The sequence below is a fragment of the Callorhinchus milii genome, unplaced genomic scaffold (genome assembly GCF_018977255.1).
Source record: "Callorhinchus milii isolate IMCB2004 unplaced genomic scaffold, IMCB_Cmil_1.0 Scaffold10, whole genome shotgun sequence".
NCBI lineage: Eukaryota > Metazoa > Chordata > Chondrichthyes > Chimaeriformes > Callorhinchidae > Callorhinchus > Callorhinchus milii.
The window spans coordinates 13,637,766-13,662,252 of record NW_024704751.1 but is presented as its reverse complement, the minus strand read 5'-3'; the positions used below and the strand labels follow the sequence as shown (position 1 = coordinate 13,662,252).

The window sequence follows — 24,487 nt, the reverse complement described above, 5'->3', positions numbered from 1 at the left end:
AAATAAAAATGATAAAAATAATAATAATCCTTGCAATAATAATAAGTCGCTTCTGAGAGTCTCTGCTGATTTAACAGATTGATAAAAATCACCCTGTCGAGATGTCTCAAAACGTTTCACAGGATATACTATAAGTGTAGTGACTGTTTATTTTGTAGGCAAATGTGGGATTTGCACGCAGCAATGTCCTACAAATAGCCACGCAGGGAATAACCAATTTTATTTGTGGGGCATTGTTGGCCGGGCACCGGGAGAAACCGGGATCTTTAACGTCCACCTGAACAGGGTTCAACATCTCATCCAAAAGACGACACCTCCGACAGTGGAACATCCCCCGGCACTGCGTTAGAGGGTCAGCTTAGACTATACGAGTTCAAATCCCGACGTGGGGCTTGAACCCATAACTTTCTGACTCGCAGACGACGGCGTAAGCCACAACCGAGGAGGGCCAATCGGGTGACAAACACTAAAACGCTCAAAAAGTAGGTTTTATGGTGGGCTTTGAAGATAGAAAGAGAGGGGGGGGGGGGGGGCGAGGCGGGGGCAGAAAGTTTCAGATGTTTCAGAGGTTGGGGGCGCAGTTCCGGGAAACACCAACAGGATGATAGCAAATAACAAACACAAAACCAAATAAAAACAGGTTTAAAATGAAACAGTATACACGCAATGGAGATTTAACTCGCAAGCTTGGCTGGTATCTGTGTTCCGTTCTCCTCCCGGCAGGAAGTGGTTGATCTCTAGCGGGTTATCATCAGGTAGTCAGTCCATTAAGCAGAGACACAATGTCTGACCCAGCAGATGGGAAAGGCGAGAGAGAGAGAGAGAGAGAGAGAGAGACGTCTCCAGAGTCTACACGCCGGTCTTTGCCTTCAGCAACCCCTACCAGCTGGAGACAGATCAGCTTTGGCAAAAGCTCCAAAAGACACCCACAGTGGCCTGTCCAGCCACCCGCCCATCCCGCGAATCCCCCCCCCCCACCTCTCCCCTCCCCCTGGCGAAAGGCCAAAGCATGTGGGCCTGGGAAACTGGGAAGGGATAAGCTCAAGGAATAAATATTTGGTGTTTGCAAAAGGGTACAATCATAAGAACCCACATGAATCGCTCCCGCCTCCTTCCCTTGCTCCCCCGGTAGGAACAATGAGGCGATTGAGTCCAAATATTTGGAGGATGAAATCAAATGCACAACAGAGAGCGAAGCATTTGTCAACTCCAAGGCAACATGCCCACCATTTCCCCCACCACCCCCCCACACACAGTGGCTTTGCACTCTTTGCTAGCCAGGCCACACACGCTCTCACGCATGTTCAGAGGGGAAAGAACAGAGCAAGGAGAGGAGAGAGAGAGATATATGTAAAGACCAAACTTTTGGTGATACGTTATGGTGGGGTTTGAATGGAGTTTCACTCCCGCTTGTCCTGCCCAGCAATCCCCCTCCACGCAAAACTGTTCATTCACTTCCCGGCTGTTTGCGGGACATTCTCATTAGCTGTCGCGTTTTGCCCACGAATGCGCAGTCACTACACTACAAAGTCAAAACCCCTGACGAGGCTCAGAGAGTTCGGCCTCCACTCAGTCACCCAGGAAATGGAACGGGCAAAAGATAATTACTGCACTCTACAAGCGAATCCTGTGAGGTAGTGCTGTAGTGGTATTGTTTTGCTGGAGAGTTAGCCAGTTTCTGAGGCTGACTGGAGCGAAGGGAATACACTTTTATTTGTGGAACCCTCTGAAATTCACACACTGCCAGAAACAAAATACACAGTCAATCCACTTTACAACACGTTACAGAATATTCTGTGACGTGTTTCGAGACGTCTCAACGACTTGATAAGAAGCAAAAATAATAATAATAATCCTTGCACTTGATATAGCGCCTTATCACATCTTCGAGACGCCTCAAAGCGCTTCACAGAATATCCTGTAAAGTGAATTGACTGTGTGTTTTGTGAGTGAAAACGCAAGGACTATTATTACCATGAACAGCAGCTAAAGAAAAACTGCAGCACTGATACCTATGCCGTTTCCCTTTGCACGTTCCTTTCGCTGACAATTTACCCAAGGTCTTTCATTGACATTGTGGGCATTGGTACAGAAAGGTCATTCTCATTTCACCAGGTTCGAACTTTTTGGCTTGGCTTTAAGCTAGAATTTTGCCTGCTGTTTTTGCAGTCTTGCGGGACGTTTAATTCTCACTTTCTATACGCAGAGATCAATTATTCATATCTCACTTCAAATGTATAATTTAAATGTTGATGGAGGAGGGAGAGAGAGAGAGAGAGATGTAGAAGATGTCATTTTGTAAAAAAAAATTGATCGGTTGTAGATCAAAGGTTAACAAAAAATAAAACACCCTCTGAAATCCATGGTTTCTAGATTTTAACACGTCGCGAAGAAAATGGTCAGGAAATAACCTTGTGGGCTGTAGAGGGGTAGAGAATATGTTGATAACCCAACTCTTTGCCCACAAAATACTCGGCTCAAATTCATCCCACAGATCTCCCCGTGGTAATGGGAACCAAGCCAATGTCTTCCTCCCAGGGCTGAAAGCAAAGCCTCCCCAAGGAGAATAAATCAGCCACAATCTAATATCATAGGCTCCAGAAACATTTCAGCGCATAATTCATTGAAGTGTCGTGTCTGCCTGGCTCAGTTGGCAGTGCTCTCTCCTCTCTCTCTCTCTCTCTCGTCTCCCAAGTCAGAATTGTAGTCCAAGCCACAGGTCGAAAACTTTGAACTCAAACAGTCTTGGCATTTTCAGAGGTGCCGTCCTTCAGATGAGAAATTAAACCCAAGATGTTAAAGGTCTGTAAAGATCCCTAAAGGGCACTATTCAAAAAGCGAAGGGAGTTTCTCTTGGTGTCCTGACCGACAATCCCCCGGATAAAATTGGTCACTCGCTTCATGGCTGTTTGTGGGAGATTGTTGTGTGCAAATTGGCTCATGCTTTCACCTACAATTACGCAGTCACTACACTTTATTTTAAACCCCACAAAATGCTTTGAGACGTCCTCCCGATGTGAAAGGCGCTGCATCAAATCCGAGGATTTTTAAAACAAAAAGGCTATAAACAGAATAACTTGCTATATCAATTGCAAAGATTATTATTATGATGATGATTATTATTATTGTTATTATTATTCCTCATACACTCCAACATCAGGAACACGTCCTTTGAGAGAATCTTTCTTTAACAATGAAATTTCACCTCTTGGATTGCTGAAACCTGATGCATAAAGCAAAGCTTCCCACATATCACATAATGATGGGTTAAAGCAACAGAAATGCAAGAGAAACAATGCTACCATGTACTCTGATTAATTACCCGCTGTGCAAGATTTAAGGTTGGGAACAAGGCTGAAATTAAGTTTTCAGATTTACAGCAATTTTCCTCAGAGCCACATTAATTACTACAGACGATTTGTTACATTACCTACTCCCGAAAGGTCACAATACTGTGCTATAAAGGTAATTTAATACGCAGTTTTCTTTTTATTTTAGGTGGTAATAAAAATTAAAGCCCAGTATATAATAGCAAATAAACTGCGCCTTGCTGGAAGGCTTCAAGTAGCTTTTTTACGACTTTTTAAATCTCACCGGGTTCCAAAAGCTTGGAGGAGCTGGAGTGGATTCACACAATCTTCCCATCGTTTGTCACATTTTTTGTGAATAATCAGTCGCTTGAAGGCAAGAAATGAGAAATGATATTGAGGATTTAAGCTATCGATTCTGGGTGTCAGCCTGCCTTATTCGATAGCGCTCTCCTCGGGGTCAGGAGATTGTGGGTTCAAGTCCCACTTTGTATTCACATAGGTCTCGGTTGACACTCCAATCCAGTCCTGGGGAGCGCTGCGTGGTGAGGCAAACTGGCTGCCGTTCACCTGCAAAAACACAGAGTCACTACAGTAACAGTAAAGCAGTAAGATACTTTGCAGTAAAACCCGTGAAGTGCTTTTGGGATGTCCTCCAGATGTAAAAAGGACTGTATCAAATGCAAGGATTTCTTATTTCTAATTTTTATTATACAGACGCAGAGTGGCACGCGGGCCAATTCTCCACCTTATTGTGCCTTATTCCACACACAGACTGGGAAAACTCGACCTTGTTGCGTTGGATGAATAATAATAGAACTGTGATCATCCATTGCCTTCAGCTCATCTGGCCCTGATGTTTTGTACGATACTATCAGAAGGCGAAGCGTGGACATCGATCTGCTATAGAGCTCAAGCAATAAAGAATGATATGATACGCCTTCAGGAAGGAGCAGAGGGGAGAACGTTGGAGCAAATGTTGGAGAAAAGGATAAGTGAAATCAACTCAGGCACAACAACAGGAGACAACCTGACCAAAAAAAACACACAGCAAACGAAAATGGTGCAACAAGGTAGCGCGAAAGCAAACTCATTCTCGCTCCATCATTTACTTTGGATTTAATTTAAAATGCACAAAGTTCGTAGCTTTCAATTATTTAGATTCAATGTTTGGATTTTTTTTTCCGCCCAATTACTTCTTCTAAACTTTATTTCAATAAGAATAATAAATGGCTGCTTAATTTATGACCCTAAGAAGTGCAGCGGAGAGGGGTGGTGGTGGTGAGGGGGAGGGGGGGGGGGTGGGAGAAGAGAAACTAATTATGTAAACGCAGATCTAATTATAAGAACATAGCTGGAAAGGGTTAGAGAGTAAATTAAGAGAGAGAATAAAAGATTGAGGACGTGATGCAGGAGGAGAAACTGATGTGATAAGAAATTGGATGGGGGGGTCCATTGATGGAAATTCAACTGATATCAACACCCAGCTGACAATACTCAGCGAGAGATGATTTGCGGCTTCGTATCACAGTTGCTCGGTTGTGTCATTGCGCTGGGCACTGGAGGGGAAAAAGGGGCAGGCGTCGCACTTGTGATTTCCAACGTGATGAGTCCTTGAAGCCTTTCGACCAAAAGCTACATTTCCATAAGACCCGAGAGGAAGGGAAACTTGCAGGCAGATAAATCAAGTCTCGCCAGCGTTTCATCTCCGCAAACGGCCGGCTGTAGAGCGTTTATGAATAAAGGGTGCCGCGGGCTTTCTGGTCTATTTTTATTCATCAGTTCGCCAGCCTGACTCAGTCAGTAGCACACTGGCATCTGAATCAGAAGGTTGTGGGCTCAAGCCACTACGTCAGGACTTTTGAGCTCAGTCCAGGCTGATGTGATGAGCTGCATCGGTGCTGTCCTTTTGATGAGACATTAAACCAACATGTTGCCCGTTTCTCCTGGTGTCCTGGCCAACAATCCCCCAAATAAAATTGGTCACTCACTTCATGGCTGTTGTGGGACATTGCTGTGCGCAACTTGGTTGTTGTATTTTCCTGCAAAATAGGCACTACGTATCCTACGGAGCTTTTGACAATGTGATAAGGCGCTATATCAAGAATTATTATTAACATACAACACGGCTGACTCAAAGCACAGTATTAGAAGGAATATTTGTTGGGAGTTTGTTTTTATCTGAAGTTGGGTTCCTGATTTGTGCCGGTGTTTAGTAATGTCATGGATTAAAGTCTGCGCAGGTCTCTCTTCACACATCCGTGTGTGGGACACTGCTGTGGGCAATTGAGACAACCTGGACTGTGCGCTGCAGTGAAGGTCCCAACGGAGAAAAGCTGTGCCGATCCAAAATATGTGAAATATAGGGATAATGAATGGGACTTATCCTTTCGTAATATAAACCAGGCATTGTTGGGAGATGTAAAAGCTTCTGCGTGTACTTCAAATGCCCTCTGCTGGCTGTCTTTGTCACAGCCACTGACACGGACAGCGTGTGGGGTTTGGATAAAATGGGACCACATTCTGATTATTTTTAATGAATTAGCAAAAAATACAACACAAAAACTTCTAGTGGCATTTGCAGATCAAATTGCCTATTGCGTATCATCTCCCTCATTTTCCGACACTCATTATTACCGTAACATACTAATCCTTGCATTTGATACAGCGCCTTATCGCGTCGAGACGTCTCAAAGCGCTTCACAGAATATCCTGTAAAGTGAATGGACTGTATATTTTGTGGGCCAAACGCGGCAGCCAATTGCGTCCCGCAAAGAATCATGGATTGAGGTCACCAATTTATTATTATTATTTTTTTGGAAGGAATTAAATTGGGTTTCTACTTTCTGCCAGGTGAACAGTGGTACGTGGAGTAAGGAAACTTGGCCAACATTTCGCCCTGCCGGCAAAGTACGATTATATAGTATGAGCGTAAAGCTATTTTAGTATGCTTTCTTCCAAATTTGTATGTAGATTTATAATACGCTCGCATTTGATATAAAGCTTTATGATGTCGTCGAAATGTCTCAAAGTGCTTCTCGGGAATTACTGTAAAGTGTAGTGACCATGTATTTGTAGGCGAACGCAGCAGCTATAATTCACACGCAGGTTTGCAGACATTGCAAGTCTAAATAATATTTTCACGGTTGATAAGAGTGCACAGTCTTTGGGAGCTGATGATTTTCTGCGTCATCACAAAATGCACACGGAGACAAAAACACAGGCACACACCACACCGTAAAGAAACTAAGTAGGCAGCCAAGGTACGACAAGACTGAAAAAACTAAAAGTTTCCTTCGTCCCACATTACAGGATCAATAAGACTTTCAAAGTTATTTTAAGATCCTACAATCAGTTCATTTTGTTGGGCAAATATTCCCACAAGGACCAGATTGGATGGAGTGCGTTCACTGTGATTTTCTTATCATTTGGCGCACTGTTTGTCTTGTGCTTATGACTAAACTCTCCCAAATGTTACACACTGCCCACAATCACACCTACAGTAACAGCAAGCAAAGGAAATCCAAAACACTTATTTTTAATACACAAAAGGTGTACATCAGTGATGCATCTCAACCTGCATCCAAATCTCGGTCTGGTTTTGGATACTCTGAAGCGCAGTGATTGGGTTTCCATGTGTCGGAAACCAGGCTGCTCAGAATAGAAACCTTTAATAGGATTTAATTGTGAGCTCCACTAACTGGAAATGGCACTCCTCTGTTAAAAAAACACTGCGTCATCACCTCCCAGTCTTCCCTCTTCAATCACCCAGTAAAGCACTAGAACCTCCTCCAGGCAGTAAAAGCTTGTTGCCATCACAAGACATCTCAGCTCGATTCCTCAGCCTACCCGTGACTCTCTCAATGCTCAAAAGAGGAAAAAACTCTTTAAGATTACACACCTCAAGGAAATAACCGAGGGCAAATAATACAGATAAACTGGGGACGTCAGAGATACAGCGTCAAGTAACAGCAAACACAAATAACAATGAGCATTTCTCATACACACCAGATTTGCATGGCTGCAGGGTTACAGAATGGGTACAAGCCCATAGTTGCCCACGTTGACAAATTCCAGGACTCAGCAATACAATTCGTGGTCAGCCAGACGCTTCCTCCACAACTGGGAGGGAGGAGAAAGAACAATAAAGGGAGTATTCGCTCCCCTTTGCTTTCTCTCTCTCAACGGTTCCTGGGAGCTAAATCGAGAGCAGTATTGGATGAGCACCAGGAGCAAATGTTGTGCTGGACTGTTCCTAGTGTGAGCAGCACATTATTAGGGAGGGAACAATTTCTGTTAGGAAATAATATCTCGGGATACAGTGCATGATTTAGGACATGACATATCATGCGACTGCCAGGATGGTGGAAGGAGAACTGGATGGACCATGGTTTTCTTTTGCCCAGCAAATTCTTATGTTCTTAACGCAGGAACAAGTGCAGATTGTACAGAGCGTCTGCACACAGTGGTCCCAGTGTAGGTGGGAGGTGCGGTACATTCCAGCTTCCAGTGCAAAGGCCTGCAGGTACAGGAACCTTCCCGATGTCTCAACGACCGCTCGCAAGGGCTGGAGTCGTTGCCTGTACAACATGGTTCAGTTCTGTCGATGGCACTTCCCAACCCAGGAGCTGCTCTATAGGGAAACCTGCTAGAACACGAGATCTGGTTTCGTTTATAACGGGGTTCCGACTGTAGAAGACAAACAAAGATTAACTCTCCCAGCACAACAACAATAACAAATGACGTTTACACAGCGCTTTTCAAGTCAGGAGGACTTCCCAAGGCGCTGGACAGTCAGGGCTTTGGCCCCGAGCTGGGTGACAGGTGAGTAATCGCAGGGGACCTCAACATACGCATGAACGTGGGTTGCGCTATCACCGTTTTTCAAAGCACTCGACAAAGTTCCTGCTTCCAAGTTATGAACGTGTTACAGAAAACAGAAAGGCGACAGAGTCATCTCTAAGCCTGGTGCAGTCTTTTCGGATCGATTTTTTCCAGGTGAACCAAAGGCTTCAACTGCTCGGCGAAATTCTTCATGTCGTCAGAGACAGCGTCCTGCCCGGGTGGCGCTACCACGTTCAGTTCCACCAGGTACGAGAGGGACAGGGGCTCAATGTTATCCGTGTTTCCCTGGAGAAGAATCCGGAAGACCTTGGACACCACGATCTTCATCATCCCTTTGCGGAAAATGTGTCCCTTGACGACAAACTCGTGGTCCATCCGGAAACCCATCTCAATCAGGAATTCATTCAAGGTGTCGGAGGTGGCAACGTCCACGCAATTCCGCACCAGCGCCGATCGGTTCTTATCCCCGATTTCCGGCTGCCCGAGGTAGCGGAGATGCCAGGGCATAGTGGGTTTATCCACCGAACGCCGAGCCCTCAGGATAAACGGGCTGCCTTGCTGGGCTTTGAGCAGGAAAACCAGCTCGTGATCGACAAAGGTCTCGGGCTCCATGTTGTCACAGAGACCGCGCAGGCGATGGAGGAGGCTCTCTAGACTCTGGTCCAGCACACTGCCTGCGAACGTCACAATCACTCACATTATCAAATCACTCAATGATCTAAAGCGCTGTTTCTACACGAAAACAAATGCAAAGCTCGAACTCGTATAATAATCCTGGCATTTGGTACAGCGTCTTATCACGTCTTCGAGACGCCTCAAAGCGCTTCGCAGAATATATTGTAAAGTGTAGTGACTGCATGTTTTGTGGACGAAACGCGGCAGCCAATTTCGCACAGCGGCGTCCCCACAAACAGACGTGGGTGGATTGAAGTGACCAGTTTATTATTATTATTATTTTTTGCCCTTTGCCCTAAGTGGGTTGCGAGCATTCCAATTTGTGGGTGGATTAAACTAACATAAATCACATCGGTCGGTGTCTAAGTCACGCCTACGTTGCGTACCTTGCAAGATGTACTCCATCATGTTGATGGTCCCACCGGTGACCGGCAGCACGGTGACAGGAGGAGCCTCCATAGCGACAGGATCTCGCCGGCGCTTCTTCCAGGCGTTTTGACGACGGGTTGAGGCTCTGCATCAAATACAGCGACGATGATCGTTATTAATCAGTCACGAGTCGATCTGTGGGGTTTGAAACCGAGTGTCGGAGGGGGGGGTGGGGGTGAGGGAATGTCCAGGACTCATACGACCAGCAGATTGGGTAGAGTTTGTATTGTTTTGTGAGTGTGAAAAGTACGGCTTTGTGTGGGCGCTACCTTAAAGGCGCGAAAGTGCTTCCCTCTCCCCCCTTCCCTCTCCGCACACTCTGCCCCCCTCTCCCCCCCCCCCCGTACACTTCCTCCCTCTCCCCCCCCACCTCCTCCCGCCCCTCCAAAAATAAACACCACTTGAAACAGTTTCAAAAGGACCTGAAGCGCGGTGGGGTTGTGGGGGGGGGAGCGCGGTGTGGGGGGGGAGTGCGGTGGGGGGTGTGGGGGGGGGGGGAGCGCGGTGGGGGGTGTGGGGGGGGAGCGTGGTGGGGGGTGTGGGGGGGGGGAGCGCGGTGGGGGGTGTGGGGGGGGGAGCGCGGTGGGGGTGTGGGGGAGCGCGGTGGGGGGTGTGTGGGGGGGAGCGCGGTCGGGGTGTGTGGGGGGGGAGCGGTGGGGGTGTGGGGGGGGAGCGGTGGGGGGTGTGGGGTGTGGGGGGGGGGAGCGCGGTGGGGGTGTGGGGGGGGGAGCGCGGTGGGGGGTGTGGGGGGGGAGCGCGGTGGGGGGTGTGGGGGGGAGCGGTGGGGTGTGTGGGGGGGAGCGCGGTGGGGGGTGTGGGGGGGGGAGCGCGGTGGGGGTGTGGGGGGGGGCGCGGTGGGGGGTGGGGGGGGGAGCGCGGTGGGGGGTGGGGGGGGGGAGTGCGGTGGGGTGTGGGGGGGAGTGCGGGGGGGTGTGGGGGGGGGGAGCGCGGTGGGGGGGGGGGTGTGGGGGGGGGAGCGCGGTGGGGGGGGGGTGTGGGGGGGGAGCGCGGTGGGGGGGGGGGTGGGGGGGGGGTGTGGGGGGGGGAGCGCCTCGGTCTCGGGGATCAGACACAATTACGATCAACGAATTAAATCAATCAATTGTTATTATTATTATAAGAAGAAGTAGAAAGTACTGTGTTTTTGAGGGGGGGGTCAGGGTCAGGGCCTGACCGTCGGCTGTTGTTTTCTGGAACCTTCCCCGCGCCGCTTCACCTCCAACAGCGACCAGAGGGGGGAAGAGGAGGAACCGGAAACCGGAACCGGAAGGGGCGGGAGGGAGGGATGGGTGCGTGGGACCGATCAGCCGCCAGCGGTGCCACAGCCAATAGGGTCCGGCTGGAACCCCCCACCCCCACAGCGAGGTTCCCCCCCCCCCCCGGCTCCTGCAGCCCCACCTGATGGGCTCCTGCCCATCATCCCCAACCCAAAGGGGAGGAATTGTCCTCTCGAGGATCAAACATGGAATTAAACCCCCCCCACCTCCCCAAAAAAAATTAAATTAAAAATGAAATTAAATTACCCCCTCCCCTCCAAAAAAATAAATTTAATTACACCCCCCCCCAAAAAAATAAAAATTAAATTAAATTAAACCCCCCCCCAAAAAATAAAAATGTAATTAAATTAAACCCCCCCCCAAAAAAATAAAAATTAATTAAATTAAACCCCCCAAAAAAATAAAATTAAATTAAACCCCCCCATAAAAATTAATTAAATTAAACCCCCCCAAAAATAAAAATTAATTAAATTAAACCCCCCCAAAAAAATAAAAATTAAATTAAATTAAACCCCCCCCATAAAAATTAAATTAAATTAAACCCCCCCAAAAAAATAAATTAAAAATTAAATTAAATTAACTCCCCCCCCCCCACCCACCGAAAAAAAACCACACGCAGACGAGATGGAAAAAATAGTCACGACGTAAACGCGGCCACGGACGGAAATAAAAACACGACAAGAATTTTTTTTGAAAAAAGTGAGAGTAAATAAAGTCGAAATGCACAGATACATAAATAGATATATGTACCTAAGAATGAAAATAAAACGCAAACACAAAATAAGCACAAACGCCAAAATAAAACAAACCGCGCGAAAAAAAATAATAAATCGATTATCCTGGCGTTGGACGCAGCGCCTGATCACGTCTTCCGAGACCTCTCAAAGCGCTTTACAGCGTAGTGACTTTGTATTTTTTTATTGTGGGCCATACAGATGCCTCAAGGGTTCGAAACTCTGCCACTTGCTGCCTCTGGGGCTGAGCAATAATCAATAAATAATAATAATCCTTACGTTTGATACGACGCCTTTTACACCAGGAGCACATGTCAAAGCCCTTCGTAGGAGTTTACTGTAAAGTGTAGTGACTGTGCGTTTCGTAAGCTATTCAGTGTCTTGGAGTTGATCGTGTCTGCTCCATGCATTGTTGGCACACACCTCAATGTGCCAGCTGGTTACTTATCTGAGGTTATTATGGCTTCAGATCAACACCTCACACCACCTTCCTCATTAAGCTTCAGTGAAACTTTGACCCAGTATTGAATCTAAGAAAAGATAAATGGAGAGTAATTTCCACACTGGGGATTTCTCGAGCGAGCTGTTTTCCTGGAACTTTGATTAAAACTCTGCCAAATTGGCCTCCGGGGAAATGCTTCCAAACTACGTGTCAGATGCGCTGTCAGAAATGTCTACAATTAATGTTTTAACTTTCGACTTCCACCAAACGAAAGGTTAAAATATTACGAGGTGTGAAGTGCGCGTGGAGCGATCAAGAGGAGTGTTCCAAACATTGTCCCTGTTGAACGTGGTGTAGCTCAAGCTAAGTTTTTGTTAGAAATATCAAAGGACGTAAGTTAATCAAACACATCGGTGAAATGGTGACTTCCTCTCCCCACCCCACCCCAAACCCCGCAACCATTTTCTTCCTCTGTTCTTAGTCGATTGGCGGATTGCTTTTTTTGGGGGGTAATAATGTTAAAAATAATACTAATTTGGTCACTCGATCCACCACTGTTTGTGGAGACACTGCTCTGCACAATTAGCTGCCGCGTTTCGCCCACGAAATATACAGTCGAGTCACTTTACAGCATATCATGAGACATCCCAAGGACCGTCATAAGGCGCTATATCAAATGCAAGGTTTATTATTTTGACCGGACGCAACTGGCTGGTCTTTGAGCAGCGGTTTTGACAGTGCGATGGTTCTCTCCGGGTCACAAGGCCAGTGTTTATCTTGGGAGGGTGGGATTTTTTTTTTTAACGCGAGTTGCAATCTGACAGACAGAGGCAGCTCTCTGGCACGAGTCCCACGCGCTCAATCTCCCGTGGGCAGACACAGAGTGGCGGCTTGTTATTGGAGACCCATCACCTCTGTGGCCTCTGCTCTCTTGGGTTAGACAGGTCTTTTCCACCAGAGGACGCTGGTAAGCAGTCAAGAGCAGCAAACCTGAGTGGATCTGTCCCATCCCCAGCCTAGAGGGTAATGGAATGATCCCATCAGCAACTTCATCATACTAATTCAACCCAGACCAAGAACAATCCATCTTGTGTCTCTGTGTCTCAGCAGAGCAGCAGGCAATGCATTCTTGCTACAGATCTTGAGTTCCGCCCACAAAATACGCAGTCACTACACTTTGCAGTATTATCCTGTGAAGCGCTTTGAGACGTCTCGGCGACGTGATAAGGTTCTGTATCAAATGCAAGGATGATTATTATTATATGATTATTATTATATCTTGTTCCCTTCCTGTGCTTTAAAGAGGTCTTTAGTATCCGAAGACACCCAGTGTACATATTAGCTGAGAAAAGGTTTAGACCTTTAGCCTGTCCTGTGTTACCGCGGTGCGTGTATTTCACAGGAATCGCTGTGTAAGGCGCTTGAATAGAGTTAAATCGTTCAATAATCGTCCATGCCATTCGGTGATCAAGATTAACTGCTGCTATTTTAAACACATTAATATTTGGTGTCGCCAAACGGCTCTCATGATGATTTCTTAACAGCGAACACTTGAGACACCGGGGATTGTGGAACTCGTCTGGAGACTCCGCTCGGTAAAGCAATGAAGCAAAGGCACAGATCACCCAGTGTGCTGGCACCTCTCCAGATTGCTTAGTTAAATCTCCCATAGTGACAGGCGTCAACAGCAAATAAGCACCGAGTCTGATAAGGTGCGAGTTATAAAGTGTTATCAGACTTGCCTTTTCACCTACTGTGGGTTTTTTTCTGCCGCCGAGAATTGACACACGGAGCGTCGATCAGTCAATAAACGGCGAGACATGTTGAATTAGGTTTTTCTAGCGGTGAAAGCCTGATCTCAACTGAAAAAAAATCAGAGCAGGAGAAGAGTTTGCATTTTTATAGGGCCTGCAAGGTCAGAGCATTTAGTCATTGCCAGCAAATACAGGGGCTGTTTTTTTGGGGGGGAGGCAAATCTGACCAGTTGAGGTTCCACTTTAGCAAATAGCCCACTATCGGAATCATTTACAACATGGTTTTTATACAGCATTTGATTTGGTTTTTCTTTGTATGATCCTGGCTTTAAATGCCGTTTGTTTTCAGGAACGTACTAATGGGGAGTGACAGAGGAGGAAAAAAACATAGCCCCACATAAGAGCTCCACTTAAAATTGTTCTTTTCGGGGTGGCCAAATTGACTGCTGCGTTCGCCCACAAAACGCAGTCACTACGTTTCACAGTAAATCCTGTTTTGAGATGTCCTCCAGACACGAAAGATGCTTTATTTAATGCAAGGATTATTATAAGAAGAAAAGTGGATGGGGGGGGGGGGGTGGGGGAAGAGTATCAAGCCCTGGGAAAGAAAAAGATGACAGGCTGCATTGTTTTGAATGCCGTTGCAAACTCTGTCAACACGAACTTTGCCCGATTCTTATTAATGTTTTGAAAGATGGTCTTATCTCAGAGGTCAAGTGGTACAGTTTGGAAACAATGAGCAGAATATACGGCAGCGAGTTGTAGACACAGCAATAATTGCGAAAGGCAAACCGCTTATGAACGCACTGTCGACTGAAACACTGAGCAGATCAGAGAGTGACCACCCATTTCATCCACACCCCGACCCATCAGGTCAGGCCACTGGGCCAGGTGACTTCTAACCTTCTACAGATCTGGATTGTTGGAAAGTATCTCGATCCTAAAAGACTTTACATAAACCTCGATGGCCCTGTGTCGATGTCAGTCTGGCACAATATTAGCGCTCCCCCTCCCTCTCTCTCTCTCGCGCTCTCGCCTCTGAGGCAGAAGGTCCCAATGGGACTTGGAATCACATAGTCTAAACTGACGCTCCAATGCAGTGCTGGTGTTGGGGGGGGGTGGGGCTGGTGGTTGCATTGTCGGAGACACCATCCTTTGGTTGAGAAGTTAAACCAAGGTACCATCTGCCTGTTCAGGTGGACGTTAAAGATGCCACGAAAAGAGAAAAGAGTTAATCTCTCCCGGTGTCCGGGCCAACAATCCCCCAAATAAAATTGGTCGCTCACTTCATGTTTTTGTGGGACACTGCTGTGTGCAATTGGCTGTGGGGTCTCGCGCACAAAATACACAATCAATCCGATTTACAGTGTATCCTTTGAGCCGTCCCAAATAAAATTGATCCAATGGCTACAAAATGCACAGTCACTGCACTGCACTGCACATCACAGGAAATCTTGTGAAGCAATGGGACGTCCTCCCAATGTGAGAGGCGCTGTATCAAGTGGAGAGATTCCGATTGGTAATAGAATTCGGCCCTGAATTGCAATAGTTCCTGGATTTGTGCAGTTAGAGCACACACAGCGGAGAGGGCGCTGTGAAGAGAGAAGGACGAGCCGGAGAAGATGTGAGGGGGGCAAATCTTTCAGATCAAACGCAAGGAAAGATGAACAAACAGAGGAAGTTCCTAAAAGACACAATACCGGGAGGGATTGGGTTAATCAGAATGGCATTGCCCCATTCGTTTGCTAAATATATACATGACCAGCATTGGTAACCGAGTTCCTGTTACATTTTGTTAAGCATGGGCTACTTCCAGCAAAATTGACCCACTCACTGATGTTCCCGTATATTTAAATCATGTCTAAACCAATAAAAAAAACATTAAAAACACATGTTATTCTGGTTCCATTCAACCCTGTTTTCATTTGGAAATTAATTTCCTCTCCAACCCTTTCTGATCTTGAAGCCATATATATATAAAAAAAAACACAGGCGTCACCGTGACTGCATATTCGTAGGCAAACGTGGCATCTCTGTTTGCGCACAGCAATGTCCCAACACTCTGGAACTCCATCCCATGGTCCCTGCGCCTCCTCCCTCGCCTCCTTCAAGGCCGGTCTCAAGACCCTTCTCTTCGACCGTGCCTTGGGTCTCCCTCCCACCTCTCTGCCTTCCCTCACCCCTACACCACACCCCCTCCCCCATACTAGGGCCCCGACACCTGACTGTTCAGCGCTTTGGGACGTCCTCCCGACATGAAAGGCGCTCTATAAATGTCATTTTGTTGTTGTTGTTGTCTCACAAACAGCCGTGGAGTGAGCGACCGATTGTATTTACGGGATAGTTGACCAGGACACCGGGAGAGAGAAACTCTCTTCTCTTTTCGAATAACCCCACAGGATCTTTAACAACACACAGCTCTGCATCAGGGCGTAAGCCTTGTTCAGAGTCCTGGTGTGCGAGGGTGAACCCACAAGCTTCTGACTGAGCACATGTTATTCATAGCACAATTTGCACAAAAGAATGGTGAGAGGGGGAGGGAGGAAGACTTGTGAGATTGATCCTCGATCATGAAATAATGGGAGAAAACTAACTTGACCTAATTTACCAGCCTCTATTGCACTGCTTTGCAGATTGCCTTGGGTTCATTTTGTTTTTTAATTGACGGACCTTTGAGCCTAAACATACCAGTTCAGGTCTGACGCACTCTGAACTCAGCAAGGGTCCAACCAATATGAAACAAATAGGAACTTTGGCAAAAAAAATAAGCAATAAAACATTAGAATGGGACTTTACTCTTGCCTACCTGACTAAACAAGTTCATCCTGTTTATCACTTATTGCTGGGTTCAGAAAAACACTGGCACAGAATAGCTGTGGGTGTCTGTGGATCGTATCATCAAATTCACAGCCGTGAAATAAATAATAAGAATAATAATAATCCTTGCATTCGATATAGCGCTTTTCACGTCTTCTGGACGTCTCAAAGCGCTTCGCAGAGTATATAGATAGCACATTTATTGTGAAAACGAGAAAGGGGACGGATAAACAGTCACAGAAACTACCCCACCGGCAAACACACAGGCTGTTAAATCATGCGCAAAGCTATCTGAACGTTTTCCTGTTTCAACTGAGGCCTGAAACCAGTTACTGGCTTTTACGAGAACACAGACCAAGCACGGACAATGAATCAGTTGGCAGGCATTACTGTGGGGCTGATTCACTGTCCGCACAAGTCACTGGCAAAGACATTCCCTTGCAGCGTTTCGCCCACAAAATAAATACGTTCACAGCATGTTCTGTGAAGCTTTGAGACGTCTCGAAGACACAATAGGACGCCATATCAAATACAAGGATTATTATCGACCTCTGTAATAGGCGCACTCATGGAGGGGGGAGCGGGAATTATCTCCACCAGGGTCTAGAGTTTCCCAACTGTTCAGTCCGCAAGTGAGGCACGGAATTAGCCTGACTGTGACTGTGTGACTCTGCACGTTGCTCATTAATATCTTGGGAAGCTCCGCATGGCAGAGTGTGTGAGGTTGCCTGAACCCCTGTTGATTTACAGCGATGTTGAGGAGGCTGTGCGTTAGCTTGCAGCTGCTGTTAGTGCGTTAGGCTGCAATAAAAGCTCCGCTCACACTTCGGTTCTGCTCTTCACAGCGGGGCAAACAGTCGGCAGAGGCAGGTCCAACTCTCAGCACTTGAACGTAACAATTCAGAAATCAGAGAGCGGAAATAATTGCCTGATAAAGAAAATTAAAATGACCTAAGTCGGAACATTCATTTGGCGACCGGTTAAGTAGCCTGTTTACGTTACACAAACTGCTCTTTCGCTTCGAATAATAAAAATTCTTGCATTTTCTATAGCGCCTTATCGTGTCTTCGAGACGTCTAAAGCGCTTCACAGAATAAACTGTAAAGTGTAGTGACTGTATATTTTGTGGGCAATGAAAATCTCCTTCCTCCATTGGCTGGGTGTGAATCTATCCGGCTTATGGAACGAGTTGGAATAGACTTAACCTCAGTCGCCACTGACTAAGAACCCACAGTAAGGAACTAGCCTTTTCACCCAACCCAGTCTGCCATCCAGTCAGCAGAATCAGCATTATGAAATTACAGTGAGAGTTGATTTAGGACTCAGTATAAAACAATCCCTGTACAGTAATAAGCCACGTTCTAGGAATTAAACCTCGTACAATCAATCTGCCCTCACTTAATTTCTATTACTAATGTCAGGTCTTCAAAGAATTAGCTGAACGACCGGTTTGGGAGACGGGTTAATGTTCAGAGATTTGCTTGACTGCCTCCTTTGTTTTAATCAAGCTACAGGGTGTCCACAAGGTCATGTTACCCCATGTGTATGTTTTCTACAGTGCACCGGCCAACAACTGAAACACGCAGAAGAACGACGACAATTGTATTCAGAAGTTACTTAATGGTAAGTGTGTGTGTTTGGTGGGTGTGGGAGGGGGGTGGGGGGGGGGGGGGTGTTCGGGGGCGGTAACAGGACTTCTTTTACAAGATTTTCTTCCGGAACCTGTTCTGATGGCAAAAAGTGAGGCGCTGGATTCTGCAGCCACTCCAACTTTCTTAATGAGATCCTTTGATCACAACTATGACAGCTGAACATTCCTTTAATGACTGACATGTATTACCTTATAATTAACAACTGTCCCCCCAACCTCCCCCCAACAGCAGCGAATGCAGCACATTTAAGTAATTGGTGATTGACCTGGTTCTGACAAGTGATTTTTTATTAACTCCTTATTGACTCCAAGCTAACCCCACATTCCCGACTTGGGAGTTGGGCTACTACTCCTATACCCAGTTCCCTTCCTCCGACCCCCACTGGGTTCAGCTCATTGCTGGGTATTTCATTCCCCCAAAGTGTTCTCCTTGGTCGTTCACCTTGTCTACTTCAAAGGTTTTGCCTCTCGTTCTAGTGACCAGAAGTATAGGAGGGGAATTCGGGAGAAAAGGGCAGGTAAATGGGACTGGATGGATTGCTCTTAGAAGAGCCAGCACAGACACGATGAGCTGAATGGCCTTCTTCTGTGCTGGTAATTCCCATGGTTCTATGGAACCTCTGCTCCAACATGATCTACTTTCAGCACGGACTTCCTGCGAGTCAGAGTGACCTACTTCCTGCTTTGATATTGGGCCTCGGAGTCATTGACAACATTAGGCATGTCCGGAGATCAGTTTCGCCCACAAAATAGTCCATTCACTTGACGGCATATTCTGTGGAGCGCTTTGAGACGTCTCAACGACACGATAAGGCATTATATCAAATGCAAGGATCACCCCTGTGTCTCCTTGAACAGGAACATTTTTGAGCGTGAAAGTATATCGAAATAAATACCTTCTTCTGCTCAAAATTCTATTCCGCTCCTCTTGAATCTAACTCTTTGCGCCTTTGCGGGAGGATCCGATACATTGGCAACTTTTCTGAACCCCTTCGCTGGAACCCAGTGGAAAAGTTAGGACTTTATTTCATTCTATATTGCATTTTCACCCGTCAGTGATTGTGTTGCTAACACCGTAAACACATTAGCTACATAATTAGAGGTGCTGACTGCAAACAACTGCACTGGATAATAAAAAAAGATGCCAGCAAAGTGATTCGCCACCAAGGATAAGAGCTGTAACTATCTTCTCCGTGCCATAAAGTGTCTGCGCTGCTGATAACACCGACCATTTTCATTCGCCCACGATTGCCGAGGCGTTTGTTCACACGAGAAACGATGGAAAATTCAAATTCGCCAGTGAAACATTCCTTTGCAATCCACATAAAAGAAAGGATGCTGTTCAGTGTTTTTAAAAAGTGAGCCATTGTCATAGCAGGTGTGTTTGTGTATGTGTGTGTGTGGGGGGGGGGAAGGACACAAGACATTTGACTAATGACCTGGAAACTCCAGGTATAGCGCATTTCAGCTGTGTCCAAAATACACAGTCAATTCACTTTACAGTATATTCCGTGAAGCGCTTTGAGACGTCTCAGAAAACATAAGGCGCGATATCAAATGCAAGGATGATTATAATTGTTATTATTTCTAACTCTCATCAGTAAAACTGCCCCTGTCATTAAGTGAGCAAACCTGAGGATAATAACCTGTTGCTGAGCCGGAAAGCCAATAGGAGCCTCCTGCATTTAAAGAAAATAAGTATTGTGGATGGTAATAACATTTAATAATCCTTACATTTTGTTCAGTGCCTTTCGCTTCAGGAGGATGTCCCAAAGCACTCCATGGGATATACTGTAAAACATTGCATATTTTGAAGGTGAAACAGCGTAATAAAATAAATACTTGAAGACATTTAGAAAAAAAAATGTCCTCGTGTTATGAGTGGATTGACAAACGAGGCAGAATGTGACAATGTTCTCTTAAAAAAGAAAACGACACTTTTAGAAAATAACCTTCGCTTAAAATTAAAATAGACTTGTGGCGTGGGTGGGTGAACCTCTTTTGATCAAAGGCAATCGAGATCCAACTTGACCATAATTTCAGCTCACAATAAGGTGTTGTGGCTTGTGGACTGATGATTGGTAGGTGGCACTCCTAGTTTGGAAGAAGAACTCTGAGGGATCTTTCCAAGTTGAGTGGGTGATTATTCCCTCTTTGCAATTCACCTCGGGCGAGGATTAACGTCGCGTAACACGGCAGATGCAGCAGAACGTGCGTGCGGGAACAGAGGCAACAAGTCAAAACTGAATCTGTTACTGTACGTGCCCACTCCAGTCCAGGCCTCTACTGCAGTCCGACCCCACCCTAAAAGCTTTCCAGACCCAAGACAAGTGAGACACACACACACACACACACACCTGGAGATGTGGTCTATTTCACTTAAACTGTTTGAAACGAGAAGGGAGTTTCTCGCTGCTTCCCGGTCAGCAAATGTCCTGCGGAGGGACATTTGCTCATTCCTTCATGGCTTATGAGCCATTTCTGTGCACCAGTTGTCTGCTGCGTTCGCCTACAAACACACACAGTCACTGCACTTTATAGTAAAATCCTCATTATTATTTATACCCAGCCTAACATGGGTGCAATTGATTTTCAATATTTATTATTATTATTAATAATAATATTGTAATGCTTACGGCTGGCATATGAAGCAGCTTTTGCAAAATGTGCTCCACAAAGCTGGTTGAAGTGGACAAGCATTTGGAACCTGTTTACCAGTATGCAGTTTGTTAGAGCGAGATAATAGGCACTGGGCAGGAAGCAAGGGGATCCAACAGGGAATTTTGAAAGTCTGTGACCTTGAAACTTCTTCAATGTCACTGATTATCTCAATTAACTTTGCTGAAACAGGTTTTCATTAATCGCCACGGAGGCAGAATGTTGCAGAACTGGGAGATACATTATCACACAGTTTATTATTGCAATACTTGCCAGAACAATCCCCCCAGCTAAAATTGGTCGTTCGTTTCATGGCTATTTGCGGGTCATTGCTGTGTTCAAATCGGCACCTGCATTTGCCCACAAAGTACACAGTCACTGCACGTTATAACGAATGCTGTGGAGCGCTTTAAAATGTCCTCCCAACGTGATAAAACCTTGAGATGTCCTCCCAGTGTTTACTAGAATTAAGAGTAGAGACAAGAGGATCGGGAACATTTTTTTGTTGGTCCAAAGAAGGTGGAGGGCTGACCTGATTGAGGTCTTTAAAATCATGAGGGCTTTTGATAGTCAACAGGGAAACATTATTTCCACTGGTTGGTGAGTCAGTTTAAAACCAGTTTTAAAATAGTTAGCAAACGGAAACTGCAATCAGCCTTGGCTTTCTGACTGAAGCTTGCCCACATAGAGAAGATTTCTGCTACGTGAATTGGAAGGGGAACTTGCTCCGACAGAGTCTGTTCAAAAAAAAGCTGCCACATTTTGCCTTCTCATGCGCTATCCAGTGACTCCAACCAAAACTATGTCTGGGGGTGGATTACAACTGAGAAATGGCTCTGGCAACATCCCTCTCTCTTCCCACCCCCACACACACAGTGAGATTGCCTGCCAATAGTTACTCCCAGAAAGGTAATTAGTTCCAGGTGCAGAAGTCCTGTAACCTCACTCTCCTGACGTTTGATTCGATCCAGCGCCTTTCATGTCAAGAGTCCGTTTCAAAGCGCTTCACGGGATTCACTGCAAAATTCTCCCGACTGTATTTTGTAAGGGATCTCAGCAGCCAATTTGCACACAGCAACATCCCGTGAACAGCCGTGAAGTCAATGAGCGTCAGTTTTATCTGAGGGTTTGTCAGCCAGGACACCGGGAGAGATTCCCATCGTTATTCGAATGGCACAGTGGTATCTTTAGTGTCCATCTGACTGAGCCTCGGTTAACGTCTACCCCCCATCCCACATTGATGCAGAGAATAACGTGAACACACAAACGTGCAGATTAATCACATACAAGAACAACATTAATTTTGTGGGGGGGAATGAAACACGTGGAGTCCTGTAGCTTAGTGGTTTGAGCGCTCGGCTCACAAAGCAAGAGGACCTGGGTTCAAATAATAATTTGGTCACTCAATCCAAGACTGTTTGTGGGACTGTTGTTGTTTCGCCCACAAAACACACAGTCACCACACTTTACCGTGTATCCTGTGAAGAGCTTTGAGACGTCTCGTAGGCGTGAGATAAGGCGCTGTATCAAATGCAAGGATTATCATTATTAATTTACAGCGCAGAAGGAGGTTGTTTGGTTCTGGTGGTTGCTCTCTGAGTGAGTCTAAATTAGGATTACCTTTCCTCCCACACACACTTTTAGATTTCTAATTTTCAGATATTTATCTAATTCCCTCTTGAGAATCTAATACGAATCATGCCTCAACCACAGTTCCAGGTTGGGCGTTCCATGTCAAAACCCTCAGTGTTAAAAACAATCCCATAAACTCTCCCTTTGATCCTCTAGTGATTATCTTAAATCTGTGGCCTTCATTGACTGACTCACCGACAGGTGAAATTAATTCCTCCCTGTGTACATTGGCTGCTGCCTTTCGCCCGCAAAGAATACAGTCAATTCACTTCACAGTATGTTCTGTGAAGCGCTTTGAAGCATCTCAATGATGTAATCAAGTGCGGTATCAAATGCAAGGATTATTAGAATTATTATTATTGTTACATTCTCTAAAATCCTCTACTTGGTCTCCTCTCAGCCTTTGCTGTCTTAAAGGAAATTTCTCCATCCTTTCCTCTCAAAGCAGCAATAAATCTCCAGGGTCACAAGATTTGTTCGGGTGGAAGAAGTCCCTTCGGCCCATCTGATCTCATCCTTCCAGAACACCCACTCCACTGAGGTGTTTTGTTAAACGAGTCCCAGTGTCCCACCCTTCCTGGCAACCTGTTTCGGTCGTTAATCACCCTCCTGGCGCCTGTCTCAAAATTGTCCCGTGGAATTTGAACCCTCGACCTCTTGTTCCGTCCGCTGTCTTGATGCGGTGAAAGTATTGTCCTGGGTTTACTTTTTCTATCCCATTTTAAGTATTCTAGACTTCCATGAAGGACCTTAGAGAAGTTAAGAATAAAAAGAATTGTTAAGACAAAAGAAGACCAAGGTCCATCCAGTTCACCTTCCTCCCCCCCCCCTCCTGGCAGTCGCTTTGCACATGTCGTGTCCCAAACTATATAACGGTTATATATAAAATATGTATAAAATACCGAGATATTATTTCCTAACAGAAATCTATCTGATTCGCTGTTCTGTGGCTTTTCGGTAGGTTTCAGCATTTTGTGCTCATAATCTCAGCCTTGGAAAGTCTGATGGGACCTTTGTACCTGCACCAACTGGTGCAAATATGGGAGTTTATCTTATCCACAGATGCCATTACACCACAGAGTGTGCAGATTCTCGCTCTCGTCTCAGTCACAATTTCTGATACAGCGCGAGCTCCAACAACAGGAGCTGCTCCTTTCTGCGAAAAGGCAAAGACGTGAGAAAAGAACGTGAGAAAAGCAGCAATCGTAGGGGCCACCGACTGCATATAAGTGCAAGTTATATGTTGTTGTGGCATAATTAATAAATCTTAAAGAGAGAGATTCGCAGCCGGGGTTAGCTTCACGTTGTCACAAATAGCACGTACAAGGCCACAACTGCAGAGCGCAGATGCTGTGTGTGGCATTTCCACATTCCTCATGCCAACTGGTGTCGGTTCCTGAAAAACCAGTTCTCGTAAGTGATTCATGCAGCTCTGTGCTGGAAGGTTGGGGTCAGAAACCACAATTCTAAGTCAAGAATTTCTGTCGGGGAATAAAGTCTCGTTTTTTCTCCCCAGTGTCGCAGTCCCTCCGCCTCGCCCATTCCCTCGCCTCCTTCAAGACCCGTCTCAAGACCCACCTCTTCGACCGCGCTTTCGATCACCCTGGTTCACCCCCTCCCCACCCACCCACTGCCCTATCCCGACCCCCAGCTTTGGTCCAAAACACTGACTGTCCAGTGCCTTGGGACGTCCTCCCAATGCGAAAGGGGCTGCACACATGTAATGTTGTCGCTGTTGTAATCCACAACCTGACACCAGAGCCTCAAGGCCTCGCACGACAAAGAGAGTCTACAGTTACACAGCGCCGCTCACTTCTGTCGGGTGGATGTTTCAAAACACTTCAAAGTGACTGGGTGCCCCGACTCGGGTGGGGTGGGGAGGGGAGAAAAGGGGTCAAACACAGTCAAAAAAGATAGGCCTTGATGTCCGTCCATCAATGTCATCGTTCTCCATTCCACTGTCCCCAGTCCCAAAGACACACATCCCCGCGCGCACACACACACGCGCGCGCACAGTTCAGCTTTAGTTTGTCACAGCCTAACTGGGTATCAAATTTCAATTGGCTTGCGTGTGAGGAGAAGCGAACACAAGGCAAACACAGGGCGTGCGAGAGGATGTTCTGCCAGGCTACTCCAGAAAAATTTCAGTGGCACACTTTAGAGATGAAAGGAGCGAAGGAGGTAATGCACCAAACAATAACTTAATTGGGCAGCCAGGGCCAAAGAAACACTATTTCAACATGTTTGACTGAGGCTGAGCTCATT

At 46.2% G+C, this 24,487-nt stretch overlaps 1 protein-coding gene across 2 annotated transcripts; it reads right to left on the bottom strand.

The window, feature by feature from the left end:
* Positions 1–6,423: 6,423 nt before the first annotated feature.
* Positions 6,424–10,489, bottom strand: med18 (mediator of RNA polymerase II transcription, subunit 18 homolog (yeast)). 2 transcript variants are annotated; one of them, XM_042338846.1, is made up of 3 exons: positions 10,432–10,489; positions 9,215–9,342; positions 6,424–8,827 (listed from the first exon to the last, which is right to left on the bottom strand). In XM_042338846.1, the coding sequence occupies exons 2-3, from the start codon at positions 9,285–9,287 to the stop codon at positions 8,268–8,270; spliced, it is 633 nt and encodes a 210-aa protein (XP_042194780.1). In that variant the 5' UTR covers positions 9,288–9,342; positions 10,432–10,489; the 3' UTR covers positions 6,424–8,267. The 2 variants fall into 2 exon arrangements, with proteins under 2 accessions (XP_042194780.1, XP_042194779.1); XM_042338845.1 differs by having other exon boundaries at positions 10,395–10,483.
* Positions 10,490–24,487: the final 13,998 nt, after the last annotated feature.

Excerpts from the sequence above, each read along its gene's own strand:
- med18 (XM_042338846.1), bottom strand. The coding sequence starts at position 9,287 with ATGGAGGCTCCTCCTGTCACCGTGCTGCCGGTCACCGGTGGGACCATC. Across the intron at positions 8,828-9,214 it reads GATGGAGTACATCTTGCAAG|GCAGTGTGCTGGACCAGAGT; the intron begins GTACGCAACGTA and ends TGACGTTCGCAG.